The sequence below is a fragment of the Pavona decussata genome, unplaced genomic scaffold (genome assembly GCF_977016875.1).
Source record: "Pavona decussata unplaced genomic scaffold, jaPavDecu1.1 SCAFFOLD_48, whole genome shotgun sequence".
Taxonomy (NCBI): domain Eukaryota; kingdom Metazoa; phylum Cnidaria; class Anthozoa; order Scleractinia; family Agariciidae; genus Pavona; species Pavona decussata.
The window spans coordinates 4233942-4255314 of NW_028145470.1; the positions used below are offsets into that span (position 1 = coordinate 4233942).

Sequence of the window (21373 nt, forward strand, 5' to 3'; positions counted from 1 at the left end):
CCATCGCTCAAGACTCGTAATCGGGGGGCTGGGGCTGACTGTCATGGCGGTTAGTACGGTTCTTTAACTGTCCAACAAACTATGGCGTTTTCGTGACATTGAAGATTTTTACTTGTACTGGTTTAGTATTGAATGACTTCCTATTGACTCGTGGAAGCTGTTTTCACAACAAATTAAGTTCTTTGGACCAAAGAATGCCTAAAAATCAAGAAAAGAAACGTGCACGTGGATCAAGTTCGTCCCCTGAAGATGAAGTAACAGACACAATGATCCTGGGAAAGCTGTCCAGCATCCACGCAGACATTAAAGCATCAAAGGACGAACTGAAAAGTGAAATCCAGGCAGTCAAATTAGAATTAAGCGAAGTAACGAAGTCGCTGAACGCCGTGTGGGAAGAAGTACAATCACTTAAACAGAAGAACAAAGATTTACAAGACCAGTGCGACACCACTACCAGAGAAAATAGCAAACTAAATGAAGAGATTAGCGCTCTTAAAAATCGTCTTATTAAGATGGAAGATTACTCCAGGCGAGAAAATCTTCGTTTCTATAACATTCCTGAAAATCCTGGAGAGAGCAGTGTGGAGTGTTCGAGTAAAATAATAGATGTTCTATCTGAACTCGGCGCCGACCCAGAAAATATCATGTTCCACGCAATACATCGAACGGGAAATCCAAGTAATACAGCTTCTTCGAACAGTGCTGTGAGCAACGAAGCTTCGACAGAGTCAAGAGAAGGGGCATCACGACCTGCACGTCCACGACCAATTTTAGTTCGTTTCGTCTCAAGAATGGATAGCGATTGGGTTTGGGAAAACAAAAAGAAACTTATGGACAGTTCTCGCTTCTCATCTAGACTGCAAGCAGTCCCTTTCTGGATAGTCGAGAGGTTGCGCGAAATAGCCGAGCGCGAAAAAAAGCTAGAGCAAACGAGCGGAAGGGGACTTGGGGAAAGGCGGAAAAAAGGGGAAAGGAAAAGAAAGGGACTGCGCTCTTAGCTGTAACAGACGCGTTCAGGGTAACTCCGCCCGCAATTCGTTAAACCCATTAAAAATCCAATTAAAAATGACAGCTAATAGATAACAACTCCGCATTGTTATTCAATGACCAGAACACCGGGCCAGAACATTAGGAGCGAAGGGGAATAATCGCCGAGCTTCTTTGAAAAGGCCAAAATTCGAATTTTTCTTCAGGGCCCAGAGTAAAAGAAATCGACGACACAAACGTCCGAAGTGTAGTTAAGAGCGTGGCTCAAATTAACTGGAAAGCTGTTGTTATATCATTTTAAAGCATCCTGCGGTGAATTCTGCCGACAAAGCTTGTTCCGCGCGGATGCGAAAATTACATTGTACTTGTTGGCACAAATGTCTTTTAATAATTGTGGGATCTTCTTGAAGGCAACTGCTTTTAAACCAAAGTCTTTTGACTGCAACTGGTCTTGGAAAATACTGCGAAACGGAACAAAAACCACAATCGAGGCCGTGTTGGCAAAGTCGAAGCTTTGATAAATAATGGATTTCCCGAAACCAGTGGGAAGAACGACCATTACATATTTTCCAAGAAAGCGCTTCTACTGCTAGCTTCTTCTGTTCCTCTTTTAGGACTAAGCCGCCGAGTTGATCGCTTAAATTTACGAACACATTGCTGCTACTCTCTCTCTCACCGAAGCCATTTTCCTAGTGATCTGAAGTGTTGACATCAAACATGTGAAGAAGTTAATTACACATCAAACTTGTCTGACAGCAGCTATTGTTTATGGACCAATCGGAATTTTCCGTTGCTGGAGCGACGGGAAATTCGAACGCGTTTGTTACAGTTAAGAGCGCAGTCCCTTTCTTTTCCTTCTCTCCCCCAGTCTCTTCTTGTGTATTTCTCCTCGCTCCAGTCTCGCTGCGCTATGAGTACACCATCTCGACTAACCAGAAAGGGACTGCTTGCAGTCTACTTCTCATCTGTATTCATTGACAAAGATCTCTCCGCGGAATCAGCAAGGCAACGTGGGAAGCTCCGCGCCGCATATAGGAAAGCCAAGGAACTGAACATCGGTAAAGTTTTCATAAAAGGTAAAAATATATCAGTCAATAGTACTGTCTACTCAGTAGACAACCTGCCGGACTATCTTTTGCCACGGCAACATGACAGTGATTAGCTAACATCCAAGCTTACCTAAATCTTATTAGTCTTAGCATTATTAGCTTATGGTTTTTCTTTTCAATAATTTAAATTTCGCTAGTCAGTTGATAAATCATTTATTTACGTACGGATCACTAGCTATATATACATATATATACCTAAATATTTTTGTTTTTCCGGTCAGTTTTTGTCTTTGCTTGTGTAGACTTTGCGAAAATTTACATAAAACTACTTCACCAGGCCAAAATGCATTAATTTGCACGCCATAGTTTGCATTTTCACTCAAACAATAGTCCGGAGCCCTCAAAGTCGCACTAAAGGTGTGAACCTTGTGAACCTTTTTAACAACTTTAACAACTTCGGCCTTCAGATCTATGTTTTCTTATTTTTTTCGACCTTTTCATACTTGTCTGAATGAATGGTTGTTTGTTCTATTCCCAGAAGTGAATAGTTTTACATTCTTTTTCGTCTCCTGTCACGTACTGTTTCTAGCTACTGGGTCTCGCATTAACCTAACAATATTTTGTATGCAACCAATTTTTTCACATAATAATGGTGGTTAATCTAAAAGTTATCTCGCTAAATGTGCGAGGTATAGGAAATCCAAACAAAAGGAGAGCAATATTTTGCTATTTAAAACAGCAAAAAGCCAATATTTTTTTTTTACAAGAGACCTATTCACAGCCGGATGATGAGAAAATATGGTCTGCGGAATGGGGCGGAAAAATTTTCTTCTGCCATGGAACTTCACACTCTAAGGGCGTATGTATTCTGTCAAACCCAAACTCTACTTTTAATCTCGACGTAGTTCAAACTGATCATCAAGGCAGAATCTTGATTTCAAAACTCAAAATCTCTGAGGAAATATTTTTCATTGTAAATATCTACGCACCCACTGATTATCGAGACCAAAATGAATTTATTAAAAACTCAAGTGAATTTCTTTTAAAGAAAACGGATACCTCCAGGTTAATTATCGCGGGTGATTGGAATTGTACACTTACTAGAGCAGATAAAAGTGGGGGTGTAGCCTGGAAATCTACGAATTACAGGGATGCTGTCGACAATCTTATGAGTGAACTGAATCTTATTGATATCTATCCAAAATTGCACCCCAAAACAAGATCTTTCACCCACGAATCTAAAACTATTAATTTGAAATTGAGAATAGATTTTATCTTGGTATCCCGCTCGATCTCCATAGAAGTCCAAAATGCTGAGATTCGAATGTCAGTTGCACCTGATCATAAGGCGACTTTCTTGAAGATTAACATAAGAAGTGAACTTAAGAGAGGCCCGGGCACGTGGAAATTCAATAACTCTCTCCTAGAAGATGACAATTTTAAAGAACAGATTGCATTCTATTATCCTCAAATACATGAGAAATACGCCGACGTTAAAGATAAACAATTATTGTGGGAATTAATCAAAATGGAAATGCGTATGAAAGCAATTAGATATTCTAAAGAAAGAAGGTACAAACTTAAAAAACGTGAATTAAGACTTCAAAAGGAATTACAAGATCTTGACAATAAAATTTGCAATACGAATTTTGAAACCTTAGACCAAAATGTTCTTGTGGAGTACGAAGCCGCCAAAGAAGAATTGAAAAAGATATATGAAAATAGAGGAAAGGAAGCTATTTTTAGATCCAAAGCAAAATGGCTTGAACAGGAAGAAAAACCGACAAAATATTTTTTCAACTTGGAGAAGACGAACTATGAAAAAAAACTTATACGCGAGGTGAAATTAGAGGATGGAGATACGATAACAGATCCAAAACAGATTGAGAAAGAACTTGAAAAATTTTATAGTAATATGTATACATCCAAAAAAAATCTTAATAGTGAACTTCAAGGTGAAAACGAGAGTTTTGAGTCATTTGTCGAGGGAATTGAAATCCCTCAATTGAATATTGAGGAACGAGATTCATTAGAACACGATTTTACATATGAGGAATTAAAAGAGGCGGTGAGCTCTTTCTCGGACAACAAAACTCCAGGTGAAGATGGATTCACTAAAGAATTTTATGAGTCCTTTTATGATCTCATTTGGAGAGATCTGCTAAATTCTTATAATGCAGCCTTCCAAAGCGGGTCCCTATCTATTTCCCAAAGGAGAGGAATAATAACTTTAATACCAAAAGCCGACGGCGACCTGACTGAACTCTCTAATTGGCATCCGATATCTTTACTTAACATCGATTATAAAATTTTGACGAAGGCTTTGGCAAAAAGAATAGAAAAATACCTTCCAAAATTAATTAATTCAGATCAGACCGGATTTGTCAAGGGAAGATACATAGGCCAAAACATAAGACTTTTAAGTGATATAATGGAATATCTAGATGCTAAAAAGACCTTGGGATTGCTTCTCTTTATAGACTTCGAAAAGGCTTTTGATAGCCTTGAATGGGATTTCATTACTAAAGCTTTGAACGCTTTCAATTTTGGCTCAAATGTGAAAAAGTGGATCTCAATTTTTTATAACGGTGTACAAAGTGCAGTTATGAATGGTGGGTTTTTGACAACGTATTTTAATATATCAAGAGGAGTCCGTCAAGGTTGTCCTCTAAGTCCTCTTTTATTCATCCTTGCTGTGGAATTGCTAGCAGTAAAAATACGCCAAGATCCAGATTACAGAGGCATTTCCCTCCCAGACGGCCAGGAGGTCAAAATTTCACAGTTTGCTGACGATACCACTATAATAACGGAAAATGTTGAATCACTCAAACCTTATTTACAGATCTTGGATTGTTTTGGAAATATTTCAGGCTTAAAATTAAATAAGAAGAAAACAAAAGCTATGTGGATGGGTTCCATGAAAGATAGTAATTTGAAAGTACTTGACTTTAAGACAACAAAAGAACCCATTAAAGTTCTTGGAGTACATCTATCCTACAATACATATAAATGTACTGAAGAAAACTTTCATGCGAAGATAAAGAAAATGAAAACAAAATTGAACTTGTGGCTCTCAAGAGATCTCACGATATATGGCAAGTCTTTATTGGCGAAAGCTTTAGGTATATCACAGTTAGTTTATGCTGCATCCATGCTGACTGTTCCAGAGTCGATTATCAAAACTGTTCAGGAGAATCTCTTTGCCTTTCTATGGAAAAACAGGAAAGACAAGATAAAAAGAGTAGTTATGTATCAACCAGTAGAAAAAGGGGGGAATCAATTTTGTTAATTTTCACACGGTTATTAAATCGTTACGCCTAGCTTGGATTGGTAGACTACTGGACACGTCTGATGATAAATGGAAGGCAATCCCAAATTACTACTTTCGAGAACATGGCAGCTTATTATTTCTCCTTAAATGCAACTATAATGTAAAACTCTTGAAAACAGGTCTGCCTCTCTTTTATCGAGAACTTCTTCAGTACTTTCAAGATCTTAAGAAGATAACTAACATCCTTCCAAATGGCGAATTCATTCTTTGGAACAACAAGTCGATAACCATAGACAATGCTACCTTATTTTGGAAGTCATGGTTTGATAGCGGAGTTGTATCTGTAAAGGATGTGCTAAATACAAATGGCAAGTTTTTATCATACGAAGAGTTTAGCAACAAATTTAACATTGCCACAAATTATTTGCACTACTTTCAACTAATTTCAGCCATTCCATCTGAGTTGAAAAGGAGAGCAGCACAAACGTTTATACCTGCAGCTGATCTCTCTTCGACTTCCGCATCCGTTCCGTTAAATAAAACCTTTTTTGATCTTGCTGAAGCGCGCTGTAAAAATTATTACCAGTTGTTCAATAATCACGGCTCCATTGTTCCAAGTGGAGTTAAAAAGTGGCAGGATAAATTCCCAGAAAAATTTGTTGATTGGTCAAATAAGTTTCGAGATATATACCGCTTTACTAAGGATAACAAACTCTGTCAATTTTGCTTTCGTTTTCTGCATAGAATAACTGTAACAAGAAGAGAACTCAAACTATTTCATTTAACGGATAACGATAAATGTATATATTGCTCTAGTGCTGATTAAATAGAACACACCTTTATTGATTGCAGGGAGTCTGTAAAACTTTACTCGCAAATTATATCATGGTTCAACCAGTGCCAAGGTACTACAATAACACTCTCGAGCGAACAAATTGTCTTTCGTGATATACATCATGTAACTGATGCGCTCTCGGACCCCGAAAGACGCAGGCTAGATTTACTCATCATCTTGGTCAAGCAATATATCTACTCCTCTAAACACCTTCAGAAAGAATTGTCTTTAGATGAACTTGTAAACAAACTTACTATTCAATGGAAATTAGAAAAATGCGCTTAAATGGAATTTCTGCTCTCAATCAAAATGAATGATGCGATGCATTTTTTTTTTTGTAACTCACATATGTAAGCTAATGCAGAGGCTCGATTTTGTAGTTTTTTCGTTTAACTTCTTTTGTTATCTTAATATTTTTTTTTCGTCTCTTCTTTTCTTTTTCTCTATTACTTAGTTGTCTTTTTTTTTTTCTCTTTTAACTTAACAGAAAAGTACTTTGTAAAATTCAGATACTGTATAAGTGTAAGTAATTTATATAAGTGTAAGCAACCTAAGTGTATTAGTGTATTTGCGTATTTAAATAAAGCGTGTTAAAAAAAAAAAAAAAAATGGCTCAAGAGGTAGGATAGGATAGGATAACTTTATTTATACAAGGTTTTTCCATCAGCTACTTAGATTATCATTATCAACTATCTATCTATCTACCTAACTAGGATTATAAAAGTTAAAAAATAATAAACCAAAGCTAAACAATAAATGCTGCTTTTCTTGGAGGCCGTGTTTAAAAATCTTACTTATAACTGTGGCGTTTCAATTTAGTCTTAAAATCATTCAAGGAAGTTGCTTGCCTTAATTCCATTGGCAAACTGTTCCACAACTGAGCTCCACTGTATGAGAAACTTTTCTTTAAATAATCATTGCGCGCTTGTGGAAGAGTTAGCGTGTTTTCAGTATTCCTTAAATGATAAGAATTCAAATTATCGCGAAAAACAAAGTTTGATCTTAAATATTCAGGTGTCATCCCATTTAAATCTTTGATGACAGAGTTTTCGCCACCCTAGACCCGAGTTGCTATCATATCCAGCGGACATCAAAATGCGGGCTGCGCGATTTTGAAGCTTTTGAAGCTTATCAGACAGGCCTTTGTTACAATTTCCCCACACTTCATTACAATAATCAAAGTGAGGTTGAACAAGGGTATGATAAACATTGATTAAAATATTAAATGTTATTAGATGTCTCATGTGGCGGAAGCAATCTTTTCAGAGATATTTTCAATATGGCATTCCCAATTTAAAGTTTGGTCAATGTAGACCCCAAGAGATTTGGCTGATGCTACCTGTTCCACAGCCATGTCATTTATATCTCTCTGAAATATTCGATAACCTCTGCCTAGATGCAATTAGCATAAACTCTGTTTTTGTTAGATTTAAAGTAAGCTTGTTGGCTGATAACCAAGTGTATGCTTTGCTGAGATCATAATTAAGACAATTATTAAAAAATGGTTAACGTCAGTACTAGCAAAGGTGTTCAAAGTGAAAATCACAATAGTTCAATACTTCTACTGTAATTTATTAAGCCAATGCTGTTTCAAAAATTCAATTGTTTTATTACAAACATTTACCAAAGTTACACTTAGCACTTATAATTTGTATATATTAATTATGCTACATACACTTATAATAATTATTGCATAATTTATTGTTAGGGAGTGTTGTCATGGTACTGGTGCAACTTCATTCTGGTTAGAGATGATCAAACTCCCTTTTTGTAACAATATGTAAAATAAATTGTCACAGATGCAAAAGAAATTCTGAATGAATGTTCATGACTTGTTTACATCACAACAAAATTAGATTCTGTACGAGAAGGAGAATCATGATTCCCAGTGTGAGACTTGAGGCCAGTGCCGTACGTAGAAACTGTACATGGGAACCGGCGTGATCTCACACCAGTGTGAAAGTCATCCCAGGACCATATTCCATAGAAACACCCCGTTACTATCTTGTTCACTTACTTGCCTGCTGAGTTGCTTGCTTGCCTGCTTTCACACTGAAAGTTAAACTTTCATGAAATTGAATTCATGTGATTGAAACAAACAAACAACCAACCAACAAACAAAATATGCTTTTACAACTAAAAAAAAAAATACCAACCAGAGATTAAATTTGGAATTAACTGGCTTCAACAAATGTGCCTTATTGGCATGTGTTTCTCAAAACTCCTGAGATCAAAAAGCAATTTTATGAGCACAATTTTTCTTTACTAGAAAATCTATTTTTGATGATTTTGAAAGGTAAAATGTTGAAAACTTAATACAATAGTAAGAAACAATTTATTGAGCTAGTTTGGACGAGAAACCACCACTAATTGACAGAAAATAGATTTGAAAACTGATAAGAGCTTGACTTATAGTCTTCTGGAGTTTTGAGAAATGTACCCTTGATGAGTTCTTGATTTGCATAATTCTGATACTTAGAATAATCAGCTATCTATTAGCTTATTCAGCTGCACCACACTAATTCACAAATTATCAGGGCTAGATGCCATTAGCTCAAGTTAAGGTTTCTATCTGCTAATAGTCAGGGTGAGAGGTGAAGCCCCAAGCCAACTCCATGCAATCTTGAAACAAACCAAGGGCAAATTGTCTAATAATTATTGTTTTAGCACATAACCAGGCAACCTGTCATAAAAATTCTGTAAAGTGGGTTATTTCTGGCCAGTTGGTTTGTGAGTTTGAGGATTTTCCTATGGCAACTTAAATAGCTTGTCAAATATTATTAAAGACTTGATCATTGGATAATGTAAATTATTCAATTACAGAGTTTTGGTTGGCTTAGCAACACTCTTCGATGGCCGCTCATTTTGCTGACTTTGCCTAGTTGGTTACCAGGTTATGCTGTTAACCTAAGACAAATTTCATCTCAGTTATGATGAAAATGGATTCGATCTACGTTGCAGATTTCTATAAACAGTTAATGTGCAGTTCCAGAAAAAATCCATACCCACCCCCATGGAAGGTCATTGGAAATTCCTAGGGGTAGAGGGGTCTTAAAAGCCAAAATTTTAGAAGCAAAGTATGAAGCTAAACTGGAGATGACAAAAAAATCCTTCCGTGGGGGGAATAATGGATATTTTCTGGAACTGCACAATATATCTCAAATTTGAGAATCCAAACTTTACTTCTTGGTCCCTTTAATTTGCATTAATTTTTATGAAATTTCTCCAGATTAAGCACATGTTTGTGACTATGTTATCTTTAAGGACGGTGCCTACTAATACCGAAGTATTTTTGTGCGGTTTATGCCTATGCGTGAAAAGCAGATCTTAGCAAGGCCTATTGGAATCCGAAAAGAAAATTGGGGGTAACCACGCATTTTTCAGAGATAAAAAAGCAACAATATCTCTAAAAAGCGCCAAAATATAAAGCAATGTATGGGATTTTTTCCTAAATTAAAGCTTAATTTTCTCTGAAAAATGCATGGTTACCCCCACTTTTCTTTTGAGATACCAAAGGCATTTGGTAAGTTCTGCTTCCTTCGTATAGTTTTAAACCGCGTAAAAATATTCCTGTATTAATAGGCACCACCCATAGGAAACCCGAGTATCTCGCGATGCGCAGAACGTATGCGCAGTAACAATAGTAGGCACCGTCCTTAATAAGTTTTGCAAAAAGACCAGTATATTGCAGGAAAAACAAACTTTTCATTGTCTCATGCTTTGAGAATGCTAGATTGTCAACCATTAACATTTAACTATCTGAATATTACAACTATAATTTCAAATTAAGGTTTTTCTTTCGAAATTGGGATATATGGGTAAATAGATGCCGTTTTTGTTTGGTTTTAGCAACTTCACTTGTTCTATTAACTAACATATGAGTAACATTTTAAAAGCCCCATTCACACCAACAAAACATGTTTAATTTAACTGCAGGTTTAACAAAATGGAAATTGGTAACAGAAAGCCAGCTGAGCCATTTGCTTTGACATACCATTCAAGTAAACTTTTAACTTATGGTTTAAGTTGTGCTAAATCTGTAGTTGACAAAAATACAAAAGCAGCTTTTATGAAGGAAACAATTTTAAACAGCTTTTGAACATGTTTAAGCCTTGATGTAAATGGGGCATAATAATTTTAGTCTTCGGACTATTGTTTTGCAAATCAAACGAGGCAATTATGTAACGGCTTCCCTAAAAATATATACAATGTCAGCCCTTCAGTTGGAATGCTCCAATGATAAGACGCATAATCAAATTGGCACATTCCAATCATCTTATCTTGGCTCTTAAAACTGTCAAAGTTACACTGTTAACAAGTTCATAAATTTTTAAAGTTCTCTTTACTGGTGAAAAGCCAATGCATAGTCCATTATGATGCTGTTTTTTCATTTCTTGACCAACGTGCATCGAAGTTCAGTGTTTTGCTTCTATTGAATCTAAACATCTTCATTAAATACTTGTGATAATTGAAGTAAACCAAACTCAGCATCATGTTTGCATCACATTTCCAACCAAGAGTCCTCTCTTGTCTTGATAATGATGCAGCATCTGCCAAACAAAAGAATCAGGAACATAATGATTGATTAGTTGCTAAGACTTCTTGGAGACTTGCAAGTGTCAAGTTTCGGGTGCTAGATTTGATTGCTAATAATTGCATTAATCAAGTTACATTAGCAATCAACTAAACAGAGTCCTAAGTAGGGGTGGGGAAGGTCTTTGGGATTCTGGAGTCCTGAAAAAATTGCTGTGGAGCCTGGAGCTTTAACTGTTTGTCTACTTGGAGCCTGGAAAAGAATGCTGATTCTGGTTACAAGGAGCGGCATATAATAATTCATGGTAAGGTAAGGGTGACTATATGGAGGGTTAGGGTTATGTGGGTGACTATATGGTACCTTACCATGAATTACTTGCCCAAGGAGCTCTCGAATAAAGCATATGGAGTCCAAGAACCCCAATGTGTCTGCATTTTTCAGGCCACAGACTTTTGAGTCCTAAACCTATTTGGTATCTGCTTGTGGGGTGCAAAGGAGACATGATGAGCAAGGAAAAACAATATTGTGAGTTGACCCTCCTTTTTCCTCTTAGATTTTTTTTCCTGCTCATAATCTTTTTTTTATTTTTTTTTTTGCCCAGGGAGGGAAGTGGGGGGTCTCCCTATAATGGACTATACAGGGTGGCTCCGCCCAAAAGGAGTACCTTTTTAAGGATGGCGGTACATAAAAGGGTAGGGATTTCGCGAGCCAAGTGTAGAAAACAGTAGGAAAACTGTCATTTAGATATTTAAAAGGGCCTTTCAAAATATCTCGAACAGACCCAACAAAAAAATTTAGTGTTGCTACTGTAGGTATAGAAGGAGGTACCATTTCCTATGGAAGGTATATGAAAGGGTTACTTTTCCTTTCCTGTAAGAGAAAGCTTGAAAAAGTTAAGGATTCAGCCAATTTAACCCTTTATTAGTCCCAATATCAAGATACATATTCTTCTTATTGTTCTTATATATTTGTTATGTCACTGGTTGGGAGAATTTGTTTTAACATCCAGGCATTTTATCTCTGGTGATTATTTCCTTCACTCGAATGACCTGTAAATTTGGTGAAGTAGTGACCTTGTAAGCAGAAATTAAATGCTTGTCACTATTGGGGCTTACAGGGTAAAAAAGCCTGAATTTTGTTTTCTTTTGAGCTTTCTTTTTCAAACTGCTTAAATTGTGTATAAAACTGCAATGGTTTTTCTTCTTTTAGCATCTATTTAATACAGCTCGCTACTTATGCGTGGTTCAATTCTACCTGTTACCATCCCCCCCCCCCCCCCCGGGCACACCCCCGGGAAAACCCAGCTCGTCTGGCCCGGGGGTCGGGAATTTCCTCAAGCGGTCTTGCCCAGGGGTAGGGGGGCGGGGCAAATCGAAATAACTACTCGTGCAAGGACTTATGGGGTGACACAATGGCGGCTACTGGAACCACGCGGAAAAGGCCACGTTTTTCGTTTTTCACATTTCATAAATGTGCAGTCAGAGAGCCTGATGAAAGAAAACAAAAAGTAATTAAGTTCAAAAGATAAAAGAGGAAAGGATTTCCTCCAGAAGAAAAATTAATAATAGTTTTGTTTTAATGGAATTCACCCACTTCAGCTTGTTTCAGGCGCAGTTTTAATGTTGTAAATATACTGAGTTAAACATTTTGATCTTCTTGTAGAAAAGCAATTTATTTGCACTAAAAATACAAAAGACGTTATTCCATATTGTTTCTAGGAATTTAAGAGTTGTTTTGTAGAGATACATTTCAATTTTCGAGGCAGTTTGGTTGAAACGCCCTCCTGGTGTATAAGTGTGTGTGTGTGTGTCGAGTTTTATAATATTCGCTTTACTTCTGAAGGGAGTTAATTGTTTTAAAAGTTTAGGATTTTTCAGATTCCTGGTTTTGTTTAAATAAAGAAATAAATCATCAAAACGAAGCAGTTTATTTTTAGTCCATGTCATGAGTCCCGGGGGTGGGGAATTCTCTTTCTGTTTGCCCGGGGGTGGGGAATAGGACGTCAAGTACACAAATGCCCGGGGGTGTGCCCGGGGGGGGGGGGGGGATGGTAACAGGTAGAATTGAACCACGCATTATAAATTCCATGCCCGACTTTCAAACAGCTCATTTAACTGGACACGACATTGAAAAGAATTGAGCAGTTTAAAGGGGAAGTATCATGGGATTTTTGATATCTTTTGTTAAGAATGATAAAATAAGCCTTTCAATCAACTGCCAAATAATTCTAGAATGACGAGAGGAAAGAAATCAACTCAATTCTTGAAAGGAACAACTCGTGATCTGTTCTAGCGTATTTTGGAAACAAAAATGCGAGAACCTGAGAAACATTAGCCTAACATTTTGCAAGTTTCAATCCATACCGGCCTACTCTGTCTCTGGCCAGATGCACTAATCGACAGTCTTACTGCACTGGGGTGATAATTTATAACAACCTTGACAATAGGCCTTATCACGGTTTTCGACGCCATTTTGACGAGTAGGCAAACATGCTTGAAATAACAGTGTTTGTATGGAAATCCGATGTTAAATAATTTTCATAAACATCGCTTCTGAAAAATTCATGAATTGGAAACTTTTAGCACTGGGAAAAGGAATTTAAGAAAACAAATTGGAGGGATGTAGCCGTGCCAGGAAGCGTCCAGTCGTGTTTTGAACTTTCCATACATTTGTCTGTAAAGCGAACCAGCCGTGAACTGCTACTAAAAATCAGTTCGCGGGAAAAAATGCAGGGAAATGTATGGAAAGTTCAAAACACGATTGGACGCTTTCAGGCACTGTTACATCCCTCCAATTTTTTTCTTAAAATCCTTTTCCTAATGCCAAAAGTTTCCAATTCATGAATTTTTCAGCAGCGATGTTTTATGAAAGTTATTTGACATCGGATTTCCATACAATCACTGTTATTTCAAGCCTGTTTGCCTACTCGTCAAAATGGCGTCGAAAACCGTGATAAGGCCTATTATTTCGTTGTTTCTGCTAGACAAACATATTTTGGTTTCATGTAATGACAGGAAATTTGCGTGATACTTCCCCTTTAAGTGTTAGCTTATTCAGACAAAAATTAAAATACTTTTTGTTCAAAATCAATTACTTCAAACAACACTTACCATCCTCTTATTCTTTTTCTCCAAATTCAAGGGTGACGTCATCACCAATCAGCACAAATGGGGCCCAGTACTTCGGGGCGCTGAATTGCTCTGTCTCTCGAAGCATTTTCATGGCCTGGTGAAGAGCCACACTGGCGCTTTTGCCATCTGCAAGGTGTTGGTAGAAACTTTTCATGAACACCATGGTGGCCTCATCATCAATATCCCAGAGTGACACCAGAACAGACCGAGCACCAGCACACAAGAAAGCACGTGCTATCCCGACCACACCCTCCGACTTGACCTCTCCCCGGCCACTGTAACTGCAGCTCAGGACAACGAGTCTTGCTCTTAAACGAACTGCTTGCACATCTGACATCGTTAACAAGTAGTCTTGTCTGCTGGGGAGCTGGGATATGCGACCAGAATTTGGAGCCAAAACAATTTCTCCAGATTCCATATGTGCATGGGCGGCAATGTGCACCACAGCAACTGACGTGAGTCTCTTCAACACTTCGTCTTTAGTTGCATCTCTGCCTGTGAGAGGTGTCGTCTGCAGAAGTTTTCCAATCATCTCGACTTCCTTTCTGGCGAAAGGTAGCTGATTCCAAACGGGCTCCCCGATCACATTAGTAACTTCCTCTAAACATGGATCTCCCACGAGCAGCGCCCCACTCTTACAGTGGAAGTCCTCAGGTGAACCTGTGATCAGTTTTACAGCAGTCAGCGAGGGGGCAATGCGAATCCTGATGGTTTCACTCAATGCAGAATAAGGAGCCAGGCAAAATGGACCATCCGGAACAACGATTAACTGGTCACCTTGGAGCAAGTCTGCAATGGGGCCAATAATAACATCGTACAGTGGACGGAAAACATTGGTAGGGGAGATCCAGGACGGCTTTATTTCTTCAACAGCTTCTTTGTTGGATAGCGGGTCACCACCTGGCTCATCCATGGGAAGATTCACCCATTTTTCAAGAACACCTGCGCGAGTATCCTTCAGTAAGAACGTGGCTGTTCCAGGTTCGATTTTCGTTTGTTTAAGGAGAATCTCTTCGCCTTTTCTTAGGAACCAAAAGCTGATCGTGTTTTCGGATTCATCAAGTGCTGTGAAAACTGTTTGTGTAGTAATTAAATCATCGATCGTTTCCTTAGGTTCAGCTGATGCGGACGGTAGTGAGTCTACACCATACTGTGTTTTCAAGACATCTATCAAAGCCTGTGCTCGTCCCTGTTCAGCAGCACACAAAGCCTCGTCAGTCTTTCCAGTCTTCAAAAGACTTCTCCACAATGCGGTATAAGCATCCCGGTGGCGATCACGAAAGCTGATTTTCCACGAATCTTCTGATTGAAGAAGAGCTCTTGTGTTCTCAAAGAGTTTTACGCTCGATTGGTAATAATCAAGGGCCTCAGAAAAGGAACCCGACCACTCATAAGCACGACCTAGAGAATAACATGCATCTCCCTCTCCAACCCTGTCCCCTACTTCTTTAGCAATACTAAGATGTCGTTGGTGGTACTCTATGGCTTGTTTAAAATTACCCATCCCGACAAAAGTACTGCCAAGATGGCCATAGGCTCTTCCCTCCCCAGCCCTGTCCCCTACTTCTTTAGAAATCGTAAGATGGTGTTCGTGGTACTCGAAGGCTTTCTCAAAATCACCCAGACTTTGGTAAACATTGCCTAGATTGCCATAGGCTCCTCCCTCTAAAACCCTGTCCCCTAATTCCTTAGCAATACTAAGATTTTGATGGTGGCACTCTATGGCTTGTTTCAAATTACCCAGATGGCTATAAACACGACCCAGTAGGCCATAGGCTTCCCCCTCTCCTGCTCTGTCCCCCATTTCTTTAGCAACACTTAGATGTTTTTTGTGATATTCTATGGCTTGTTTAAAATCACCCAGCCCGGCATAAGCAGTGCCCATATGGCCGTAGGCTTTCCCCTCTCCCGCCCTGTCCCCCATTTCTTTAGCAATACTTAAATGCTTTTCCTGATACTTTATGGCTTGTTTAAAATCACCCAGACTGTGATAAGCAATGCCCAAATTTTCACAGGCTACCCCCTCTTGAGCCCTATCCCCCACTTCTTTAGCAACACTAAGATGTTGTTTGTGATACTCTATGGCTCGTTTAAAATCACCCTGACTGTGATAAGCATTGCCCAGGTTGCCTAAGGCATTTCCCTCCCGCTCTTTACGTCCCTGTTCTTTGGCAATGTTGAGCTCTTTCATGTGATACTCTAGATCCTCTAACTCTCTATCCACCATTTTCGTGTAGTTGATGACTGCAGGACGTACCTAGCAACAAAGAAAATTTGAGAAACTCAATGTTCTGAAGGAAAATAGTAGTGGCACTTTTCTTTGTTTTTTTCTTCCTTGTTAAAGAAGCAGTGTCACCTATTTTAGTGTGGCTTTGAATAGCGACCAATAACGAAAAAACACATTTATATCGATGAAAATGTTAAAATAATGGTTCTGTTTTGTTTTAAATAACCCTACTAGTGCACAGAAACTAGTATCAGTCATTTTTGTTTACGGATGGTTAGGATGGAAATGGATTGCAACTTTCAAGTTCTTCCTGTGTATTTTGGAGAAATTGCTGCAAAACCGATTATAGTTTATTCTTCCTGGGAGAAATCATTGATATTTTCATTCCGTTGTTGGTCTACGAGTAATTACATGCTAGAAAAAGAGGTTCTTTGACAAATATTTGATTAGTTTAAGCCAACATACAGCAAAATATCCGTGACAATGCTTCTTTAAGACTCATATCCATAATCATTTTCGCGAAACAACTCAGCACTACTAACACGCTATAACCACCAACGGTTTCGTTATTAACATCACATATCTCTTTTTTCTGTAGTTGTTAGGGTAAAATTTACTTATCAAGAAAAGCAATTGATGAACATTTTATATCACTGTGGTGATATTATGAAATTTTGAGGCATATTTTTGTCAAAGGACGCTTGAGTCAACAACTAGCCACGACTGAACGGTGTCTAAATTTGCATTTTACACCCACAAAGGTGTAAAAGGAAGGAGGGGCTTGCCCTTTTATACCGAAACCTCTTGTTGGATCACGCCTCAGAATTTCGGATTTAGGTTTTGAGAAAATCTTCAGTTTTCCTCGGCAACATGACATCTCAAAGTTGCGAAACATTGTGAAACTAATTCCTTTCGTTTACAGAGGGGAAAATATGTTGTTAAAATAAGGAAAAAGTTAGGGTAAAGTTTACATCTCTCGCGTGAAGCAGTGCAAGTCGAACACGCGACGGTTCATTTCGTTGCCTGGCTGTCTGTTCCAAAGGCCAAATTGCCTCAGAATTTCGGATCTAGTTTTTGAGAAAATCTACAGTTTTCTTAACAACACGACAGCTGAAAATTTCCTGAAAAAAGCTGAGAAACTAATTCCTTTCGTTTTCGGAGAAGCAAACCAGTTGTTAAAATGCGGAACTTGAAAAGATCAGCTACTATTTTCGCAAATGCGCCATTTCACAGACCAAACAGGGTCCAGTTGCTCGAAGCGCAACAGACAGTTTATAACTGTTAGGGGGTCATTGTAATGAATACATTTCACCCAAAAGAACAAATGAAACCAAGCCGACTGAAAAATAAGACCAGTCGCCTTATATAATTACTGTTTGCATTCAAGTTAAAAAAAAATATATAACCGTCGTTGTTTTTGTGGCTCAAAACAGTGAATTTTAGCGATTTGACGGGTTGCACAACTCAGACAACATTCAAAAAGCGACCACACCCATCAAAATTAAGGAAAAAGAAAAACGCCGTTTTGAACAACAAAACACCAAGGCTGAGTCATGTTTAAATTTATCTTGAACTTAAATGTATTTCTCGCATCATTTCACGTGAACACCGATCTTTCGATATTGCCATTCCGTTTCCTTATTTTCGAAACCAAAAACTACGGTTACACAGTTTATGCTAGGTTTGAAGATTTTAAAAATTTTCTGTGCGTTTTTATGAGCGCTTTAACGGTTTTCGTACGCTACTGAAGAATTATGGGTAAATGTGCCAGTCACCATCTTTCAGAGTCTGCACGGTGAATTGAAGGACCATGGGACACAGCGGCAAAATGAGTGCGCATGCTCGTAACGCGTGAGCAATGTTACGCGGCGAAATGGCGGCATTTTAAAAATTCCCATTGTTTGTTTTCGTTTCGCGGGGATAATCCCAAATCAAAATAAATAACGTTGCCGCTTTCAGGAAAGGTTCCTTTGAACTTCCTCCATCACATATCTTATCCAACAAAAAAAAATATTGTGGTAACAGGTGTGAATTTGGCGATTGAAGTGAAGCATTCGTAATCGATTCTCGCTCGAATCACAAATCTGCGGAGCATGCACACCCATTTTGTCGATGTGTTGGACTATAGGTGTAACGGTCTTTTTTAGCTTTTTGTTGTTTTGGCTCAGATTTGGCGGCTGCTTTGCATGTGACCCTCAAATCCTTTAGAAAGCGTTACCCCGAGATCTTTTCGCTTTTTGGGCAAGATTTCCGTTTTTATCACAAAACGAAGCGCAAAACAGCGTATAAAACATCGAAGAAACGTCTCCTGAAGGAATTGAAGACCACATACAACACAAAAATCCCGCCAAATCTGAGCTAAAACAGTTAAAAGTTATCTAAAAAGCGCTATTGGTCGGTTATACCCCGAGCCCCTCGATTCAGTGTTGTAATTTGAGAAACCGGCCCCGGTTTTCCAAAGAGCATGCAGATAACTTTATCCAGCAGGTTAGTCGCTATCCAGCGGATAAAATGTATTGGTTGGAGTCCATTTTATCCGCTGTATAGCGATTTATCCACTGGATAGAGTTATTCACTCTTTGAACGACCGAGGTCTGATTTGCACGGTCAAAGAGCAGCATTAACTATCACAACATTAATTGATAGCGATTGCTAGTTAAATGATCGTTTTGAAACAAAACTGTGACCACGATTCCAGGCAGCCATTTGTGTGATGCGGGACAGATATAATCACTAGAACTGAAAATGCTTCTTTAAGCAGAAACAAAAAATAATGATCGCCTCGTCATATCCATTTTTCCACATTAAAGTGCGCCTAATCCCCCAAACTTTTTTGGTTAAATGAATTATCTTATTATTTGCAGCATTTCTTGGAAAAAAAATTTTGATTTGGTAAAAACCTCGATTAGCGATGCCCTGTTAAATTACGAAAAAAATCGTTGGTAAAAAGACGCCATTTTGGTTCTCGACCGAGTCATTAGGGGTATGGAACTAGTCGCTTTGTGACGTCAACTCAAGAACTCGTGTTTGGTTATAGTCCAACCAACGGTTCCTTTCGGTGGATATTAGCCTATAATCCTTTCGCGGCTGACCTAACAGAGAGCTTGCTCGAAGCGCTAAGTTGATATCAGTCAGGAAGACCTTTTTTCGCTTCAGGAATTCAGATTTTGTTGTATAAGGCAAAGTGAGACGATAAAATGGCTGGTATTCTGTCACTCTTAGACAGACGTGAATCACTGTCAAATTATTTAACGACATCGTAAGTAAGAAAGATCACAAGCTGGCTGGCATGCTACCTCCTATAGCCAGCTCTTACACTCAGCGTTTGAGAAATAAGAGATGTTTTGACATTGCAGTCTGTCGCACTGATCGTTTCAGGAAATCTTTGTAAAACCTTATTGTAATTTATTCTAAATTTAAATTTCAAATATTTTTATCGTAATTAATATTTTCTTTTTTCGTATATTGTAACTAATTCAGTTGTACGACTGCGAGGTATGATATCTAATAAACGATTTTATCTGTCGTCTCAAAATTTTAAATACTGAAAAACTAATTCCTTTCATTTTCGGAAGGATAAATATAAATGCGAAATAAGATCGGATAGCGTTTTCGCAAAGCAAATAAAAAACAGCTAGTAAATTCGGGGAATAAGACACCATTCCCTACAAACTTTCTCCAGTTTAGGTTTTCAGCTATTAAAATCATTCGAATAGATCAAACAGTATATATTAGCTTACATAGTCAAATGTGCCTTTAAGATGGCATAAAACGATCTGGGAGCGTAGAAAAACGTATTTTAAGCATTTTATTCAAATATACTCGTTGGGTACCTCTGAATAGCAAAGCGTAGCAAATTACACCAGGAATAGTTCATACCTGACAAATTTTACACCTTCTTTTTATACTGTCAAAACAAGCTATGAGTATCATATCTAACATAGGTATTGACTTACCACTGTTGTTTCAAATTGATTCCTCTTGGAGTTTTTTCTGCAGCTCAAACAAGCTAATCAGAGAAATGATGATCCTGGAATCAAGAAAAATTGTAGACATGCAATTATTAAGGTACCCGATTTAAAAATAAGAATCTAAATCTTATAATGTACCTTTCAAAAGCTATGCAAAAGCAAATTATTACAGCCGACGCCTATCGCAAACTACAAAGGCCGAGTAGAACCGAAACGATAGTTTCAGTAGCGATATTGGTTGCAAAGTGTCAGAAGTGTGTACTCCGGCTAAAGATGAATGTAATCCCTTTGCAAAATTTCAGAAAGTTACCTTAAAGGACTATATCAAGGAATGACTTAAATTCCAAACCAAGTGCTGACTTCCAGCTTATTGCTGAGCACTGACGTAAAGAATAGCTTTGAACCAAAACCGTGGACACTCAAGTCCAAGACGAATGGCGAAGATTTCTAAGACTGATCTGATTGAAGGGTATTTCAATATTATGACAGCGGAAGTCGTTGACACTTTTAGCTCGATGATTGTCACTCGCAAGATCCACAAAATAGAACATTCAAATGACCAAATAATCTATAGAAAAGGAAATATATAGTCAAAACAAGAGAAGTTCGCGCAGGCTAATGATCCAAAGCCTCAACTGTTTAATTCTCAGCTAATGATTAAACTCAATGAATGTTGTATTTGTTTTGCTCAATTTGCAAGGATCGCCAGCAAGAAGGGATACATCCTAAGAACAAGCTGAACTGAAATGGGTGGCTGTGATTTCATTTTCAAGCTCTGCTATTCCGAGATGTTTCGTTTTCTAATTTCAAGGTGCGTTGTTTTCGATAGCCTGCGTGACAAGCTCTAGAAAGCGAGAGAAAGAAGGGGAATTGGGCCCACTTGCGACGCGCGAGGGGAGGGAGGGAGAGGGGAAAGGAAGCATCCTCCTTTCCTACCCCTTTCTAGTTCCTGTCAAGCAACAACTACGGTTTCGAGTCAGTGGCGGGTCTGCGAGGGGCACCCGGTACCCTCACCCTTTTCTAGTCCAAAACCGGTGCCCGTAGAAAAACTTTGAATGCAGAGGTCCACACAACGCAGGAATTAAACTTGCTGGTAATTTTGCCGGATCTCTCTTGTGAAAGACCTCGTGTCAGACGTCACTTGAACGTAAAAATATAAAACTGAATGCAAGGCTGGCACTACGGCAAAGGGCAGATTTATAAGTGGCCAATATTTCGACTAATAGGATTAGTCCTCCTCAGGGCCAGAGCTATACTGAAGAAAAATATAGTAACGGCTCCTTAAATTAAAATTTGAAAAAATACATGAAAAAAAAAAAAGATGATTGGCTAATACAGGACATGAAGACAGCGTACTTGTAAATATGA

The 21373-nt window shown here is 38.3% G+C and overlaps 1 protein-coding gene across 4 annotated transcripts in view; it reads right to left on the minus strand.

The window, feature by feature from the left end:
• The window catches only part of LOC146481876 (tetratricopeptide repeat protein 28-like), a 44712-nt gene extending 24246 nt beyond the window's left edge, over positions 1-20466 (minus strand). The window contains exons 1-4 of one of the 4 annotated variants that reach the window (XR_014864356.1): positions 20316-20465; positions 19991-20064; positions 13787-16064; positions 9410-10692 (exon numbers count right to left, since the gene is read on the minus strand). Coding sequence is in view for 1 of the 4 variants with exons in the window: in XM_085107972.1 (XP_084964098.1) it covers positions 13794-16034 (2241 nt within the window). In the remaining 3 variants the exon portion in view is untranslated. Of the gene's footprint in view, positions 1-8825; positions 10693-13777; positions 16065-19990; positions 20065-20315 lie in introns of all 4 variants that reach the window. The other 3 variants (XR_014864357.1, XR_014864355.1, XM_085107972.1) reach the window with 3 other exon arrangements.
• Positions 20467-21373: the final 907 nt, after the last annotated feature.